Raw genomic sequence first — 18,401 nt, 5'->3', positions numbered from 1 at the left:
CAATCAATACCACACACATTCATCAGATAATAACATCACCACAGACGGCCTCCACTCAGGTCCTAAAAGGCAATACAATTATTTTGTAGCATCTCTGAGGCTGCCGTGGTGAAACAAGAACAATAAAACTATTCCTCTTATTGATTTGTTTGTCTAAGAAGCAGAAAAGCATCATGTCTTTCAGTCACACGGGGAGCTTTCTAAGGGAAGACTGAGCTTGTTGTCAGTACCTTTTCTGATGTGTTCTCCGAATCCATGTCGTGTTTCTTCTGCGTGAAGATGATGTTGAAGACGGCGTGGGAGCGGCTGCTGGTCTCGTTCATGTTGGTAGCAGCCACAGTCCTGAAAAAAGATTTAAAAAATAATGTTATGTGCATATTACTGATACATTATCTGCTCCATCCACTGATTAATTTATTTACACATCCCTCATCTGCGCATCTTTTCAATTCATTCGAACATGTAGTAATCTGAAAAGTCTGTCAATGTCAGTCAGCCTCGCTCTGTTACCTGGCTTTGTTTCCAGAGTCCATCAGGTCCTGGATGTCGTTGTATGAGGTGACGGCTAGTTTGGAAAGATCTTCAACGTAGGGTCCCATCAGAGGGTGCTCTCTGACACGCAGGTTTCCTTTGTTCTTGGGATTGAGCAGGTCACGCACACGCTCGCAGTAGATCTCCATGTAACTCACCTGGAGGAGGCACAGAGTCGGTTGTGTTGTAAAATGTATTTGTTAGTTATAAATCGGTTATCATTACTACTTGGTAGCTCCTGGGACAATAAAATATTTTGAAAGTGAATTTGCTTCAGATCTGATACGACAATATAATTGAAATAAACACGCTGCTCCTCAGCAATATTTTTAATGTTCATATTATAGACTATACAAGTATTTTGCTTTCACTTATCATTATAAAGTAAATGTTGATTTAATGGCTATAGAAATTGTGAGACACTTTGCATAGAAAAGCCTCCAAAAAAGGTGGAACATGTGGAAAGTAGAATACATGAAAAGTATAGTAGAGTTTGACATCACTCACCTCCACAGAGTAAGACAGGTTGTTGTCGTTATTGGTGCCATTGAACTTGGTGAAAAGGTCCTCACACATCTAACACAAAACAAAGAGTGTCATTGTCGTTGCATCTTTGACATTTAATTCACCATGATTAAAGAGAATTGGATTTTGTGTTTAATTGTTGGTCAGCAGTGCATTCTGGATTACCAGAGGTATGATTCCTTCCTGATCCTGCTCCTGTCGTCCCATCATGGTGTAGCTTTTGCCCGCTCCTGTCTGGCCGTATGCAAATATGCACACGTTGTAGCCTTCAAAGGCATGAAGCAGCATTCTCCTCTCCGATGTCCTTGTACACCTGCAACTGGGACGCAAAGTTGATGTCCTCAGGCTGCAGCGAGAGGGGCAGGGCAGCGGGAATAAAGAGGGAAAGATGAGTTAGACAAGTTAGAATCTTTCACAGTATGAAAATGCACTAATAGACATAAAAAATGCAAACACTTTTTATTCCACCATGAGGTTAAATAATAACATTTAGATCAATATTTTATATCAATTAAGATCATAAATGTTCTTATCTGACAAGTAGTTCATGTATTTAAATCTTAAAGTGATGAAGTGAAACTCACCGTGGTGTGTGACCAGTAAGAATGGTCAAAGTTGAAACTTTTGTTTTCTTTGGGCTGTTTGGGGTTCAGGATCGCTAAAATAGAGCAAAATAGAGGCATCAGAAAACGAGTCAATCTAATGAGCTGCATATTCATTTCAGTCAATTCAGTCAGTTTTAGAAAAGCTGCAGGTTGCAAACTGTGAAAACACTTAAACTCATAACGATTATGAATCTACATCTTTCAATGCAACACTTCTCTCTCACCATTTGTCTTGTTGCACCTCGAGCCTTTATCATGTCCGAACATGCACATATTCAATTTAAATGACTAAATATGTTTAGTCATTTTCCATCATGATCACGTCATTTTGATTTCTGACAGTTTTTCTTGATTGTTTTCATGCATTGTTAGAAAAAGAACGGCAGTTTCAGCGACACAAACACTAAAGCTTTGTTTCCATTATGAAAACAGCAAATGGTTCAAAGGATGTTGTGTTCTCAAAACTCTTATGCCTCTTTATTGGGAACAAGACTGAGAATATTGTGAGCAGAAGACTCTGTCTACACAAACCCCGTTATCTCTGTGATGGTTGAGAAGTGGCAGAACTTTGTGGAAAGAACCAAAAATCATTTAAAGTCAACTTATTGCAATTTACAGTTTGCAGCTAAAGCATCAAATCAATGAAGTGAGACTGAACCGTACTTGAAACTACCAAATTATGTAAAAAGAGGGACCAGCCTGGTGGACTTGTGTTTAAGATTAATGTAAATCTGGCTAGACTGTGATTTCAAAGTCCCTGATTCAATTCCAAATGTTGTTGGTTGCATGTTGTTCCACCACTGTCTACCGGCCACCTCAAAACAACAGCAAAAAACAGAAAGACGTGGCTGTGAAATAATTTGCCCTCTAACTAAGGAGAGAGAAAGAAACACTGTTCAGAGAAGACTTACTACATTACAGTTACTTTTAAAAGCAGCAGTTTAAAATGCACCACTCATCCTTTTTTAAAGAGGGGAGGGGTGACACGCACACAGAATATGAAACAAGAACTGAGCAGGAGCAGCTGCTCTTTCGTCTGTAAACTGAATCCACTGCATCGCCCCCTGAGGACGAGTTCAACATAGCAGCACATTTACATCCTGCTGAAACGTGCACTCAGTCAGCAACAACACAGTGTGACCATCTATCCATAAGCTATACCCGCTTACACTTTAGGTGGCCGTGGGGCCAGAGTGATCATAACGCAGTAAAATATAAGAGGACAACTGTTGGGAACTGTGAACACTCACATACGAGTCATGGGAAGTTAATGAGTTGAAATAATGCAAGTTTGAATCTTTGGCTCTAATGAGGTCATTAAAAACACCGACAGGCACAACAGGCTGGCATACTCCCTCTTTCTCTATCTCTCTCTCTCACACACACACACACACACACACACCACACGCACACACACACACACATATCAGCTGACCCCGCGTCTGGGCTCAACCAGAACAAGGAGGTCTTTTTGGTCCCTGCAGCTCTAAGAGAAGAGCTGCGACGGTCGCTACATCCTACACACACTGGCAGGCTTCAGGACTGACTAACGCTTTTGTTTCCCTCTCTGGCTGCCATGATGCTGCATGCCTCCCTGCCCACTTTTGTTGCTGCAGGGCAAAGCTGCCTACCAGACAAATAGCTGAGGTGAAATGCTGAACTTGGCTCAGTGTAGGTCGCAGGAATATGATCAAAAGAGCAGCAAAATGTCGCTGCATTGCTGGGTTTCACTCTCTAAATGGCATCTAAAGAATTTGTAAATACTTTCAAACTACAGTTGGAGATCTATTTAAGATCTTTTTACTGTAAGAAATGACACCTGAAGGATGTATATTCCCAGTGGCATATTAACAATGCAATATAGGCAAAAGGTTATTATCTTGGCATGTTTACTTTGTAAGCTCTGTAATTCAATGTTTCAGTTACATCGATTTACATCGAAAAAAAGAGAGGAGAGAACAGACTGCAGTATTTTACAGATTATATACAGTATGTGTTACCAGTATATCATATGTCTTCATGCATTCATCCAATCATCCAATCATGTTTGCAGAAAAATTAAATGCTTTCAGCCCACTAATCCCTGAGACGATGTGTGTTTTAAAGATCCCCTTCAGACAAATTAGTCTGCTTTAAATGATTAGCCTATTTATGTCTAGTATAGACTTTCCTCAAACAAAAGTTGTCTTTGTTTTAAATAACAGTAAATTGAATATGTTTGTGTTTTGGACTGTTGGTCAGACAAGGAGTCAAAAGACGTCAACTTGGGCTCTGTGAAATTATATCGGCTGTTTCCAATATAAAATAATCAGCAGATTAAATTGATAAGAATAAATTGTTATCTGCAGCCCTACATGTGTTATACTCAGATTTAAGGTGAGCACAGAGAAACGTTTCCCCTTCAGCAGAGGAATGGGAAAACAGCTTTCTAGTGTCAATCTCTCTGCACAGTGAATATCAAACATCCAAGTGAAGTAACAAAAACTCCAACGTGGCTTTAACCGAAACAGGATGAATACACAATTACAATAATTGAAATTTTAGAGAGGAAAGGTACCGTCTGAACTTTACTTATATTGCTCCCATTACAGTTAAAACAATGCACGTCGGTCCTAATGTCCAGTGTCAGAATCCCATTATTTCATCTCTGAACACATTTTAAACATCGAAGTCCACATCCATCAGATTTAAAATAACTTTTAACTCCAAATATACAAAAGATTCCTTAAATGTATACTCACTTGTGGTGTTTCCTGACATCTGAATGATGCACTTGCTGTCCTTCCCAATCTCTCTGGAGTTGAAGGGTCGGACCCTCACGGCCACCTTCACTGAAGCCGCCGCCATGTTGCAGGAGGGTGTGTGAGTGAGCAGGAGAGCTGAAGATCTGTGTGGCTACACAGACACACACACCTGGCACCTGCAGGGGTAGATGATGAGAGGGCTTTAATACCAAGAGACATGTAGGATACTGACAGTTCAGATGGAAACAGGGCATTTGTTTTGCACTGTGACACATTTCATTGCACTTTTAATAAGATAATATTAAAGGTGTTTTTTAAGAATAAAAATACAGAATTATAAATTATCATCCATGGTCTGTTGTTGTTATTGTAATCAAATATTGAAGACCGGGCCTTGTTAGCCGAACCAAACAGCTGAGACTGACACATATTTTTCATTTTCAGGCAATGAAAAGTCACACAGCTCCTAAAACACACAGACTAAATGGCTCGGACATTATTTGGCAGGAAGATCTTCAGCATCTCTGCTATTCTACAGTAAAATGGCTGCTTACTCTTCGGCCATCATCCCCTGGCCTCATCTATCTAGGCTGAAGGCCTTGTGATGAAACTGTATCTCCCCAAAGAAAATAACACACATTCCAAAATGTCTCGAATCAACTGAGGTGTTTTTCACAGCATCTTTACAATAATAAGCATAATACTACTGTTGTTTCTCCTTAAATACTTTAACGATAGCTTTGATCCTTTTTCTTTCTCTGTTATTGACCAGATCATTCAGGTGATTTTTAACGCTCTAATTGATTCAAGGCAGCACCGCGCACATCCATCTTCTCTACCTCATCGATGAAAAATATCCTCCTGAAAATATTTATAATAGGCCATTATACTGTATGTACATAATGAATACGAGGATGACACACATCCTCAGAATATATGAGAAGACATTTGCGGTAAGGATGTATAAGCCATGTAAATATTGTCTCCTCCATCTTGCTTTGCCTGCCGCACCTCAAAGACAGGCCGCGTAAACATAAACGGCACAAACACCAAATCGTCTAACACTGCGTCAGAAAGGAGATCCGGACACATTATTTGAGCTTAAATGACATGTACAGCTTTTATAGGTCCATATATTTCTCTAATTTATTTAAGGTGTTATTAATATTATTTTGTGTTTGAAGTATTTAAAGACAATTGTTGACAGCGGCGGAATCAAACACCCTGACGCAGCGTCCTTATTTACCGCCTCACACGTACAAAAGGCCTCGACATCACCATCGCACACAAATACTGTCCTCACCAAGGCGTGACACCCATCAGTACCGGGGGAAAAAACGTCTCCGAGGAGCCGTATCTTACCTCAACTCAGACTCGACGACCGCAGAGGGTGAATCCTCTGCCCATTCAAAACAGCGCCCGGATCCTCCGGTGCCTCCTCCTTGAATCTCCTCAGCAGCCTGTATTTCTCTTCGCTCTCTCTGTCCTTGCTCAGCCTACAACCTTTCCTTGGTGCATCCATACATGGAGAATCCGACGGGGAAGGAGAGTCAGCCTCAGCCTCAGCCTCAGCAGCAGCACTGGGTGGGCTGAACGCAGCGTCAATAGAAACTACAGTGAGAGACAGGAGGAGGGAGGAGCAGCGAGGGCCGGATGGATACGCACGAGGATGGGTGCGGGATGCTTCAGCGGCCCGCCGTCAGTCTGTCCGTCAGTCAGTCTGAAAGTAGGGAAAATGGCGGTGCTGCTGTGCCAGGGATGCTGGGAGGCGGGGATGACATCAGCAGCATCAGCAGGCAGCCATGAGGCAGCGCGATGCAGCACAGACACAGCAGAGGGGGAGGAGCGGTCTGGGGATCAACCATAATAAGCCTTAGAGAGAGACATAAGGGGGGAAATATAATATATTTAGAAAAGTGTGACTGTCAGAAAACAAATTGTATCTAAAGTTGAGCTTCTTTGTTTGATTTTTTTTTTAAAATATATATATATATATATATATATATATATATATATATATATATATATATATATATAGGGTATAAATGTAACTAATAGATATCACCATGAATCTGCCCAAGTTACTTACATTAAGGACTTACATTAAGGACATTATTTTTTAATAATTGTTAATTGTTGTTTTCACCATGTTTTTTTAGGAAAACAATCATATATAGATCAGGCTATGATTGATATATGAACAAACCCTCCCTGTAAAAAACCTTCAGAACATAGATAGTAATTAAACTGGAAAGTTTGGTGTATTAAATGCTACAGAAGTGGAGATTTCTGGCTCAGAGTATAAAAAAGAAGCTAATTTTGAGAAAACGGCCTTTAAAGATATGTATAGTCAAATGCCTTACATTTTGCAAGACACTACAGGTGAATAGGGTATCAAAAAAAACTAATAGATGTCCCCATGAAACTTCCTCAGTTGATTACTTACATTAAGCTAATAGACAACGTGTAGTAAAATAAAGCCTTTAAATGTGTATTTTGGATGTTTTCTTTGTCATAGAACCAAAGATTTTCAAACTTTCCATTAATCTGAGCACTTCTAGAGTTTCTCATCCATGTTGCTTTCAAAGATGGATTACCAACTGTAATGAAAGTCTGACAGCTCTGAAACAAGGGAGGAGCGTTGAGATGCGCCAGATAAACACATCTTACTCACTTCTACTAAGTACAATTTATTGAGACATGAATAAACTAAATACAGATGCACTTTCGGAGTTCAACCCAAGAAAGTGGATGTTTACTTGAGAACTGATTACTGATTAACTACTTTTTATTTCCGACAAGTTAAATCATAATCCAGCATGTTAGTTCATACAGAGGGCCCGTTTCTAAACCATCTTTAGTGACAACATGTGGAAATGTTTTATAATTGGTTCAATAATTGCTAATAAGTATGAAGAATTTCAGAAAATGTACTCCCTATGTTTGGTGTTTAATATAAGAAACCAAAAACTCCTGATCCATCCCCTTTCATTCTTATTTACATTTCAGTAAATTAGGTTTTGTATTAAAAAATAAAAGCTTAGTTCTGTCATTTAAACTAGGATAGGAGTGTTTGAATTGGCCATGGCCTTGTACATAAACTGGATGTTTATGGCGTCACCATTGACAGACAGTTTCATGACGCCTCCTCTCTCACTCCCCCCCCCCCCCCCCCCCCTGCTCTGTTTGGGTAGATTTTGAGTGTTTAGTTCAGTGCAAAGGCCAGTATAAGAATAACAGGGAGTCACAATCTGTTTACCAGTGGTGTAATAATTTACCCAGCCAGACTCATAGAGAGGCACCTTCTGGTGATCATGCTGGCTGTGACATAACAGTAAAAAAGGGGGAGCATCCAGAGATTATACTCATTTGCTGACAGAGGGCAAGAAATAAACATGATCTCTTACATTTATGGAGCAAATCTTGTCTTTTGTTTCCCAGTCAGATTGTAGGGAAATGTATCAAATAAAGCAAAACTAAACTTGATCAGAAAATATCTTCGTTAGAGTAAATGTTTGACGTAAATGGTTTGGATCTTAAGTGTCAGTTTGACCTCTTGTAATCTTTCGCATCCTTGAAAACATGATTCCAATGATTGAACAACTCAAGAACGGGCTTTGATATGACATTGATATGATATATAATATGATGTCAAACTAAAAAGTGTTGTGTGATATCAATGTTTTGCTTATTTGGTGACCCACAATAATGCTCACCTTTAGCAGAAGTCATAATTGAGAGTATAAATACTTCTGCTTAATCATCCCTGCTATCTTTTGTTTTGAGAATTAAAAAGACAAAAACAACTCCTGCACCATAAAAAATATGGCTTTTCTGCTGGGGTTGCACAACTCTGTACACACCTGGCACTAAACTTAATCTAGCAAGATACAATCAAGCAGAGCAGCTCAGACACAGGCTGACAACACAATCTGAATTCAATGTGTGTTTCTGCAGTGAGCATATTCCACACAAATCCTACCAAACATCCTGGAAACTTTAGGTTTATCTATCTAACCTGACATCCACTCTGATGTCAAGTGTGAGCTGCCACCTGTCTCAGCTGGATCCGTATTTCTAGAGAACTGAAGTTTAATATTTTATTATACCTACATATCATATAATGTGGGTAAAACATTTAAAACACCAACTTATTGTCTATTTTGCAAGAGCAGCATGTTTAAGTGTTTCTTGTAAAGTAAGATTTAGGTAAACTTTGTTGTGTTTTCATGTTTCAAATTAGATTTTTTTTTACTTTGCACACAATGTATGACATTATATTTTGTGTGCAAAGTAAAAAAAAATCTAATTTGAAACATGAAAACACAACAAAGTTTACCTAAATGTGTGTGTGTGTGTGTGTGTGTGTGTGTGTGTGTGTGTGTGTGTGTGTGTGTGTGTGTGTGTGTGTGTGTGTGTGTGTGTCTTCCTCCTCTGAGCAGATTGGCTCTGAGAGGAGACTCCTCTTTACAAACGCAATGCTGCTGTAACTGAAGGCTCAACAAACCACCTGCATCTGACCAGAACCGGTTCTGAGTGCCTGTTCTGACTTTTCCACAAAAGTTCAACAGTCAAGTGCTATGGGGCTAGAGACTGTGATGAATGAGTCACAAAAACAGTAGCGGTGGATCAAAACTGTAACAAAAGTACCAACAAGCACTGATGAGTCTCTGTGTTGGTGATTTATAAACTACTTACTCTCCATTTCGATTGTTATTTCCACTTGATATATTTCTCTATTTATTGTATCTTACATATTTAAGGGGGCTAGGTTAGTTACTTTTTAGAGTCTTTGGTTAGTCTTTGGGGTTTTGTAGGTTGTAAGTTACTGTATAATATGTGCACATTTTCTTATCAAGACTTATCTTGTTATTCTCTGGGCCCCTGCTCTCAAGCTTCAGATAGGCTGTATTTAACTATGTGTGGATAAACTGACACTAAAATAAAACACTGGTGGACACTTTATTAGCTGAATAAAATAATAATTTCACATTATGATTGTATATTTCAACAGACAGTCTCCTCCTAACAGGGGCTAGGCCTTGATATCCACCAGTTCAGAAGCTTTTTAAGTATTTATTTTAATTTTGAAAGTTTAAAACGTTGTAAAAAACTTGAAATGTTAATGTTGTTGTTGACCACACATCTATTTGGCTACAACACAGATGTTTTATGTTACACTACTTTTACTTGATTTGCCATTATGTCGCTATTGCGAAACCTGAAGTCAAGGGCAGGGTTGGATGTGAGGGGAGGCACACTGCTAACAGGTCAAAGACCTATTTGTTTTAAGTATTCACCTGGCACTCACAGTCAGGTTCAGTCTCTCCGTCCGTGCAGGCTTCTTAGGAACCACCAGTTATGATGCAGCGGGCTTTGTTCAGGCGGAGCGCGCTGCTCGCCCAGCAGGCAGCAGCAGCCCTCGACAGTCCACTGGCCGCGAGGAGCGCGCCTCTGCTGCAGAGACTGGACCGCTCCATGTCCTCTGTCACCATCCCGCCGCCAGCATGCATGCTCCGGCCACTGGAAATTCCACAGCGTTACCTGTTCGGACCGGGACCCTCAAACGTTCCTCCGCGTATATTAGCCGCACAGGGCAGGTCGATAATTGGTCACCTGCATTCAGAAATGTATGAGGTAAACGCTTTGTTTAAAAAAAACTCAGAAAGACTGAGTTAAAGCATATGTTAATTTCTAATTACTTTGAATGTGGGAAATAACAGTTTTACTCAACTACAATTGCAGGCAAGGTGCATTTTGTGTCTTGTAGCTAATCTCAGTCTAGTAAAACGTGTAATAGAGAATAATTACTTTTAGTATAGTATTGTTACATTTAAACTTTGAGCTATAATTCATTTTAGTAGAGTAAAATTGGTTTAATATGTTTTCAACCACTGAAAGGTTTTTTCAGACTAATTTAAACTGCGTTGTTGTACACCAACTATTCAAAATAACAATTGCATTTTCAACTTTTTTTATATTTCATTATAAACAAACCAAATAAAGATTTGGATAGGATGAACGATTAATAGTTTGTGCGCAATTGCGCATGGGCTACGTTGTACACACTTTCTGAAATCACCGAAAGGAATTGTTGACAATAACTGACATTACATTTTGATTGTTTCTCTTAGATCATGAATGACATCAAGCGAGGGATCCAGTACATCTTTCAGACAGAGAACAACATGACTATATCTATGAGCGGCTCCGGACACGCAGCAATGGAGTGTGCAGTGTTCAATACGGTGGAGCCCGGAGAGAGCGTGCTAGTCGGCGTCAACGGAATCTGGGGAGAGCGTGTTGCAGAAATTGCAGAAAGAATGGGTACATCATTACGCACGGTTTTACGCACGCATCCATTGGGTCTCCAAAGAAGATGCACATACGTTTCCACCGATTGTGTATTCTAGCATCACATCATGCATTCACCTATTTGTCTTTCCAGTGGTGTAAAGTGACTAAGTGCATTTACTCAAGTACTATACTAAAGTACAATTTTGAAGTACTCGAGTATTTTCATTTTCAGCTACTTTATACTTCTACTCGACTACAACTCAGAGGCAAATATAAAAATATTTCTCCACTCCATTTATTTTAACAGCTTTAGCTAGTTTTCTAGTTTTCTGATTCATATTAATTGTACGAAACATAATAAACTAATAAATTATGATTTATTATTTAAGATTAAACTACAGCAGTATATAAAGTATTTCAAATGAGCTCCATCTTTACCAGCTGCAATATATAAAAAACACATGAATGCAATTATACTAATATACTATAAATGTAATAATACATTTATATTATTCTGAAATGTGCCATTTGGCATAATGAATACTTTTAAACTTTTACTTGTAACAGAGTATTTCTACACTGTAATATTACTAATTTTGCTGAAGTAAATTATCTGAATACTTCATTCACCTCTGTATTTTTCTATTAATCACAAAGTATCACATTTGCTTTTAATTTTTAGGTGCCAATGTACATAGAATGGTAAAAGCACCTGGAGGATATTTCAGCAATACGGAAATTGAACAGGTAGGCACCCATAACTTACTAAAGCTACAATAAACAACAAAAACAAAACATTCTGTCAGCCCTAAAATTGCATAACTGTCATGTTGAATAAATGCCTGACAAACATAATCAGTTACTCTGTCAGTAACAAGAACACATATGTGATGTACTTCTTTTTACAACCTCTTGTAGGCCATACAGAAACACAAGCCTGTCCTGTTTTTCCTCACACATGGAGAGTCCTCCGCTGGCCTCTGTCACCCGGTAGACGGCATTGGAGACATCTGCAGAAAGTGAGCCTCCTAATGTATCCACCTAAAACACTGCTTACAAAACGGTTTCATATAATTACCCAAATATAATGTCATATTTCTCACTGCTTACTGTCCTATCTCCCGCAGACATAACTGCCTCTTCCTGGTTGACACAGTCGCATCTCTTGGTGCAGCACCCATTTTTATGGACAAACAAAGTAAGACAATGATTTTTATTGTATTTTACACCTTCAAACATTATGTTGGGGGCGCCGTATGAAAAATTGTCCCCAGATTATAAATACAGAATCCTAAAAAAATACATTACAAAACCAATTTCTTTTGGAAAAAGTAATTGCTAGAAACCATTAAAGAAGAACAGCACAACATGAAATGGGAAAAACCTTGCTCTAGTGAAGAGTGGGACTTTATAAAACATTTAATTTGATCTACCTGCCACATGTATATTTCAGTTTATAAATGTATCGGTACCGTCAACCATATTATTAGAATTTCTGAAAGGTAATGTCCAATTGTTTTTTCTCTTTTTTTCGTGATCAGGTCATAGTGTCCAGTTTATGATGTGTTAGTAAGACAATGATTAACCAATAAAATATAATAATCACCATAAGTTAATATAATTTGCCTCTCATTGCGCCCCCAGATATTGACATCCTGTACACTGGTTCTCAGAAGGCTCTGAATGCGCCGCCTGGCACAGCACCAATCTCCTTTAATGACAGAGCATGGTGAGGAGGGAGCTTCTGCACGCATGTGTCCATATACGAGTCCTAGATTGATACAACTGCATAACAAATGAGACCAAACAAGCATCTCTTTGTCTCCCTGTTACCCCTCACAGCCACAAGATGTTTAACAGGAAAACTAAACCCGTATCATACCTCTTTGATATGACACATTTGTCCAACTACTGGGGCTGTGATGGCCAACCAGCCAGACTGTAAGTCCACAACAGCTTCATAACACCTAAACCTGACTTTACTCTGTAAGAGTGACACTAAACAAGATTAAATGTTGTTATTATTTAAGCTTTGAAAAGAAAATACATTTTAGGAGTGTCATTGTGCTGCATATTTAATCACATGTGCTCTGGGTTTTTAGATACCACCACACAGGTCCAGTGTCTGGATTCTTCGCTCTGAGAGAGAGTCTGGCAATTGTTGCCGAGAGGGTAAAGGATTCATTTCACCACTTTGTAGTTAGTATGTATATATATATATATATATATATATATATATATATATTATATTATATATGTGTGTGTGTGTGTGTGTGTGTGTGTGTGTGTGTGTGTATCTTTATTTATGTCATATTTACAACTATAAACATTTACACTATAGTAAGAAAAGAAAAGAAAAATACCCAGCAAACATATACAGCAGACTCTCAACAAAGAACTGAATTAAGTTTTTCATGTCTGAAAAAGAGTAGACAGAAGTGAATACTTATCAAGCCCTAACCTTGTTATATTGTATCAATAAAGCAGTAGTTTAACATAAATATTACAACTTTCAGTCCCAGTGTTCACCATACACACCTCGATCAAATGATCTAAAGAAGCAGTGCTTTCGTTTTTCTAGAAAATGAGCATAGCTCTCTGAATATGCCTCCAACAGTGCAGTAGTTTTGAGTTGGCAGTGTTGGCACAGCCCTGTCTAAAGTCTGGTCTGATTCTAACCTACATTCACCAATCTTTGTCTCCCTCTAGGGGCTGGAGGAATCCTGGAAGAAACACAAGGACGTGGCAGCCTACCTGTACAGAGGACTGGAGGACTTGGGCCTCAAGCTCTTCATCCCTGATAGGGTGAGACAGACAAAAACAGAACAGCATGTTGGGTGTTTAGTGAAGGACAACAAAGACCTTACCTACAAGAGACAAAACAACATCAGTATTACCATTTGTTGCCCTGTATATCATAGCTTTTTAAGATACAGGACTGTTTTTGTTGCACTATAACTCCTTTGTGACATGTTCTGCAGGACCTGAGGCTTCCCTCCGTCACTACCATCGCCATACCTGAAGGCTACAACTGGAGGGAGTTGCTGGCCTACATCTTAAAACACCACCAGATGGAGATGACCGGAGGCCTGGGCCCTTCCATCGGCATGGTGGGTCCCTGCTGGTGTTTTTAACCCTGTACAGTGACACATTTATGCCTTTAACATTGTAGTCATTGTCATCAGCTGACCTATATCCTAGCTATTCTAGATGTAACCATCGGTCTCAGCATCTTAGCAGCAGTGTGTTTCAAAAAGATAATTATTTTCCTGAAAACAAACACTTAACAGGGAGATAATCCAGGTGACAATAATTTGTTCCCATGACAAATAAATGCCACCTTCATTCCCACCATAACACTAATCCAACTAAACATTAAGAACAAACAAGCAAAAGCAATGTCATCAGTTTTGTGTCTTTACTGCTATCTGAGTCACACTGCTGAGTCACTCTGATGCACTGTGCTTTCCACCTCTCTTTTCATTAGGTGATGAGGATCGGATTGATGGGATACAACTGCGAGAAGACTAATGCTGACATGGCACTGTCTGCACTGGCAGACGCTCTCAAGAACTGTAAAAAGAGCAAGGCTTAAGAGACCAGATTCCACTCACCCTGTACTCATTCATTAAGGAATAAACAGTAAATATTAAGTGTCCCCAACATGCCGGCGACCTGAAACAGTGCATAAAGTTCAGGATTATTTTTGTGCTTTTGATGGCAGATATTTTATTAAATATAAGGCCATGTGCCTTTCTTGTATAAGTAGTCTAGTTTTGAAATAAAGGAGCACTTAATGTCTTATATGGTTCCCACTGAGTGCACTGAAAGATGTCAATAAAAAGTGTGCTTTAATTTATCAAACACTTCTCTTGCCTCAATGTGTGATAACAGTAAGTAAGGATTTCAGAAAGAGCTCCAACAGTCTATAAATGTGCGTGACTGTCTGAACTACATTACCCAGGATTCCCTGCAGTGATGGCCGTATATAAAAGTGACTAGAACAACACTGCCGCAGTGTATTTAATGACATTATAGAGCATCTTTGCTTGTACTTCTGCCTGACTTATACTCGCTTGACTGCAGTTTGCTTTATAAATGGCGTGTCCTCTAAATCACACAGGTAGGATGATGGTTACATTTTTATATTAAAAACAAATATTAGAATCAATGTCAACTGAACGCTACTAGCTCCAACGTCGCAGTGACCAAAGGCTGACTTATAGTAACGTTACTTATAATGTATTTAGTAGCTTTTAAGCTGATTATTTGCTGAAAATGATCCAAGTGCAAACGTAAAATGTGTCCTGGAATCTGTAGCCCTTTTGACATCCAACTGAAGCGGACAGTTGACCTTTTGGGGTTTGCATTTAAATAACTGTTAGCTTTAATACGAAAGTAGCTAACTTTAGCTTCTGTGATAGTAAACAAACCACCGGACAGATTTATGTTTGTATGCTGTGACTTTGAAATGTCAAATAATGAGGGCTAAGGTTTGTGATGGGAGAATTAATACTGAAATGTTGACGTGATAAATGCGTGTCGTTTGCAAAGTTGCGATATAAAACATTCACCTTCCTCTGTATTTAGCACAGAATCTTCTTCTTCTGGTTTCTGCCAAATTTCGACCAAACCGTGTTACTACTGCCACCTACTGTTTAATGTAGAGTCTTCTTCTTCTTTGGTTTTAAGGCGGGTTGCAACCAGCATTAAGATGCATTACCGCCATCTACTGTGTTGGCGCGTGGACCAGAATTATCTCTCCCCATAATGAAATAAAGAAAAATGTAATTCTACTGATCCGCTTTGTTTCTTAGACCCTCCCTGCTGCATGAATATACACTAAGTGGCCACTTTATTAGTTTCACGTGTACAATTTATAGCAATTCAATATCTCTGCCATCAATGATACCTTTTACAAAGTGTATACTGTGCAGCATGTGGTGACATTGTCAGGGAAATGTAAAAAATTAAATACTGAGGTATTTCTGATTTAGTCTGTGTGTCCCATATGATGTTTAATGCATAAAATGCAACATAACATGCTTTACATAAAAGAGAATGATAAACTCTAATAACTGAGATTTACAGTTGCACTTTATTCAGAATACAGTAAGTATTTATTTTACTTGAAAGAAATGACTAAACATGCAGTATCTTTTTTTGTTCTCCTAAAATGTTTATTTTTTTCTTTAAGTGTCTTCGAGTTTATGTTTTTCTATGTATTTGTCCTTTTGTTTGTTTGTACTCAGGTCTCTTGCAAATGATATTTAGATTTCTAAGAGATTACCTGATGAAAGGTTATATATCCATAGTCTTGTAAAGAAACATTTTGACATGTGACAGAGATGTAAATGATGCTTTTCCTACTTTGACAACATGTCTGCTTTGAAAAAAGCGTATTGGTTTATTGTGAGAAATGCTTTTTAAATTAAAAAGTTCACTAGTGTCCACTTTATAATATTTTCCACTCGTAAACAGATATTAGTTGCCTCTAATGTCAAATGACTCGTAAGTTGTTCTGTCACATGATTGAAGATTTACTCCCAATTGTATAAAATTCTCTTTTTTGATTGATAGTTCATTCAAACTTCCTGTTAATGTTGAGTAATATCAGTGTCTTTGTGGTATCACCACCTGATATGGAATGTATTTCCTCTGTGTGTTTTACCATCAGCGGAGTTAAACCAAGCCCTCCTCCCTCTCGACTGGCTTCTGGGTACCTGGGAGTCGGATGAACCCGGAGAGGGCTGTTTTGCCTCCATAAAACCTTTCCACTACACAGAGACACTGAACTTCAGCCATGTGGGACAACCAGTCATCAATTTCATGTAGGTAACTCTGTGAGCAATCAGACTTTAAAGATTAACGCCAAACTGTTTCAAGCCTGTTTTACCTTTGACTTACATCATTGATGGTTAAAATACCAGACCAAACCGTGTACTAGCATGTTGACTTCATCTTCAGCTGATTCCTCGCTGTTGCTGTGTTTGACAGGTTCAATGCCTTCCATGCAGACACCCGGAAGCCTCTGCACAGGGAGTGTGGCTTCATTCGAATGCAGCCGGGAGCCAACAGAGTGGCGTTCATCATCGCACAGAACTCAGGTAGTTACATTCATGTCACTGGTGGTACCCTCATTTTTGTTAACCAGGCTCCTGCTTGTATTTCTGGAATATGTTGTAATGTTGAAAGGATCCTTCCAGATGAGCAGAGGCTGGGTATGTACAGGGTTTACTGAGGGAATCAGATGGTTTAATGTGAACATACAAAATGTATTTTGCATTTTTTATGTTTTGATGTGACTCGAGGCCATAGCGGAAGCCATGTATTCCAGACATGATGCAGAAATATGAATACTTGGCAATTACACACCTCTTTTTGTTTGTTTGTGTCACTTTTTGCTGTCTTACGTTTTGTATATTCGGTAATAAATTATTCTCATAAACAGATTACGCTGTTTTAAAACCATATCCAATGTACAATTTAACCTTATTGCTTGGATAAAATATAGATGTTTGTTCCCAGTATAAAATTAAATTGTGTATATGAGAGTTTTTATTGGCTAACTTCCTGTCTTCTCTACACAAAAACACACACATAGACCACATGTTTTGAGTCCAGTGTGTCTTCATGTGCAGGTCTGGTGGAGATTGAGGAGGGAGAACTGACAGCGCAGCAGCTGAACCTGCAGAGCCAGGCGCTGGCCAGAGTCTCCTTCGCCAGAGAGCCGCATGTACAGAAGGTAAAAGTGATTCTCTGACTCATTCATTGTTGATATTAATTACTTCATTAGTTTGCTCAAATCGGTGTGACAGGACTGCCCACACAGTCCACAAAGCATCAACAGAACTTATTTTAATCAATAAAATATTGTTGCGCTCTCGTCTTTCAGATTTCCCGAGTGATTCAGCTCCGACCAGATGGGAGGCTGGAGCAGACAGTTTCCATGGCAACAGACAACCAGCCACTGATGCAGCACTTGCACATCACCTACCGTCGGTCATCTTGACCCAACGGGCTGCCAGGCCTGTTTTACATAGAAATACTTAATCGGTTAAGTCAGATAATCATATAAACAGTTTGGGTTGTTGAGTTCATTGCCATCACCTGGAGAACAGGTCTGAAACTCCACAGGGAAGCTTTAATATAAAAAATTAAAATGTTATATTGCACTTAATGGCCTTGGTTGAGTATGGGTGCTTGTGTTATATTAATATTTATTGACTGGATATTTAATCTTGGAGCTGTAACGCTTATAAAGCACCGATGCATTTATGTTACGTACTGTGTCCTCTTGTCTTAACTTTCATTGCACTATTTTTAGATTGAAAGCTAAAGTAACTGCTGTCCTTCTGGAGTCACTGAGAAGTATTTTAAGTGTACAATTCAGAGTCACACAGAGTTGTTCTTCTACTGGGTGTTATTTGTGGTTATGGTTTAAGACCGTAAACATTACATTAAAGTCATTTCATGTGTTTCAGTTTGGTTTGTCTTGACATGTAACATATAGATGTTCCTATATCGGCTGCACTAAAATAAATTAAAGTTATTTAAACTATTGTTTACTTTGTCTTCATTTATTTTATAATCTTAAGCTTCTTGTTCTGTCCTTGAATTTGAGTTTTCAACATTAATGATATTAAATGTGCCCTTTATTGATGCTCTTGTGCATCAACTATATGATTCTTTAACCAGG

The 18,401-nt window shown here is 38.8% G+C and overlaps 3 protein-coding genes across 3 annotated transcripts in view; 2 read left to right on the top strand and 1 right to left on the bottom strand.

The window, feature by feature from the left end:
- Positions 1-6,145, bottom strand: part of kif1ab (kinesin family member 1Ab) — a 28,157-nt gene extending 22,012 nt beyond the window's left edge. Inside the window, 8 exon segments of the mRNA XM_029452712.1 lie at positions 231-342; positions 511-689; positions 1,039-1,107; positions 1,222-1,344; positions 1,346-1,402; positions 1,641-1,714; positions 4,403-4,581; positions 5,768-6,145. Of these exon segments, the coding sequence (XP_029308572.1) occupies positions 231-342; positions 511-689; positions 1,039-1,107; positions 1,222-1,344; positions 1,346-1,402; positions 1,641-1,714; positions 4,403-4,508 (720 nt within the window). The 5' untranslated portion in view covers positions 4,509-4,581; positions 5,768-6,145.
- Positions 6,146-9,766: 3,621 nt separating this feature from the next.
- Positions 9,767-14,546, top strand: agxtb (alanine--glyoxylate and serine--pyruvate aminotransferase b). Its single transcript, XM_029452765.1, has 11 exons — positions 9,767-10,042; positions 10,540-10,732; positions 11,385-11,449; positions 11,621-11,721; positions 11,830-11,900; positions 12,347-12,431; positions 12,545-12,643; positions 12,805-12,874; positions 13,412-13,507; positions 13,684-13,812; positions 14,190-14,546. The coding sequence occupies exons 1-11, from the start codon at positions 9,767-9,769 to the stop codon at positions 14,295-14,297; spliced, it is 1,293 nt and encodes a 430-aa protein (XP_029308625.1). The 3' UTR covers positions 14,298-14,546.
- A 123-nt stretch (positions 14,547-14,669) lies between these two features.
- thap4 (THAP domain containing 4) lies at positions 14,670-18,265 on the top strand. Its single transcript, XM_029452785.1, has 5 exons — positions 14,670-14,825; positions 16,380-16,533; positions 16,700-16,809; positions 17,344-17,447; positions 17,598-18,265. Exons 1-5 carry the CDS (start codon positions 14,801-14,803, stop codon positions 17,712-17,714), a joined length of 510 nt encoding a protein of 169 aa, XP_029308645.1. The 5' UTR covers positions 14,670-14,800; the 3' UTR covers positions 17,715-18,265.
- The last annotated feature ends 136 nt before the right edge of the window (positions 18,266-18,401 follow it).

This window comes from Cottoperca gobio, chromosome 17 (assembly GCF_900634415.1).
Source record: "Cottoperca gobio chromosome 17, fCotGob3.1, whole genome shotgun sequence".
In the NCBI taxonomy this organism is placed as follows: domain Eukaryota; kingdom Metazoa; phylum Chordata; class Actinopteri; order Perciformes; family Bovichtidae; genus Cottoperca; species Cottoperca gobio.
This window is presented reverse-complemented; position numbering and strand designations above follow the sequence as displayed.

What these genes read in the sequence shown, in the direction of transcription:
- agxtb (XM_029452765.1), top strand. Translation starts at nt 9,767, where the DNA reads ATGATGCAGCGGGCTTTGTTCAGGCGGAGCGCGCTGCTCGCCCAGCAG. An exon ending in TGCATTCAGAAATGTATGAG is followed by an intron (nt 10,043 to 10,539) that starts GTAAACGCTTTG and finishes TGTTTCTCTTAG; the next exon opens with ATCATGAATGACATCAAGCG. An exon ending in TGGCAATTGTTGCCGAGAGG is followed by an intron (nt 12,875 to 13,411) that starts GTAAAGGATTCA and finishes GTCTCCCTCTAG; the next exon opens with GGGCTGGAGGAATCCTGGAA.
- thap4 (XM_029452785.1), top strand. Translation starts at nt 14,801, where the DNA reads ATGGCGTGTCCTCTAAATCACACAG. An exon ending in CAACCAGTCATCAATTTCAT is followed by an intron (nt 16,534 to 16,699) that starts GTAGGTAACTCT and finishes TGTGTTTGACAG; the next exon opens with GTTCAATGCCTTCCATGCAG. An exon ending in GAGAGCCGCATGTACAGAAG is followed by an intron (nt 17,448 to 17,597) that starts GTAAAAGTGATT and finishes CTCGTCTTTCAG; the next exon opens with ATTTCCCGAGTGATTCAGCT.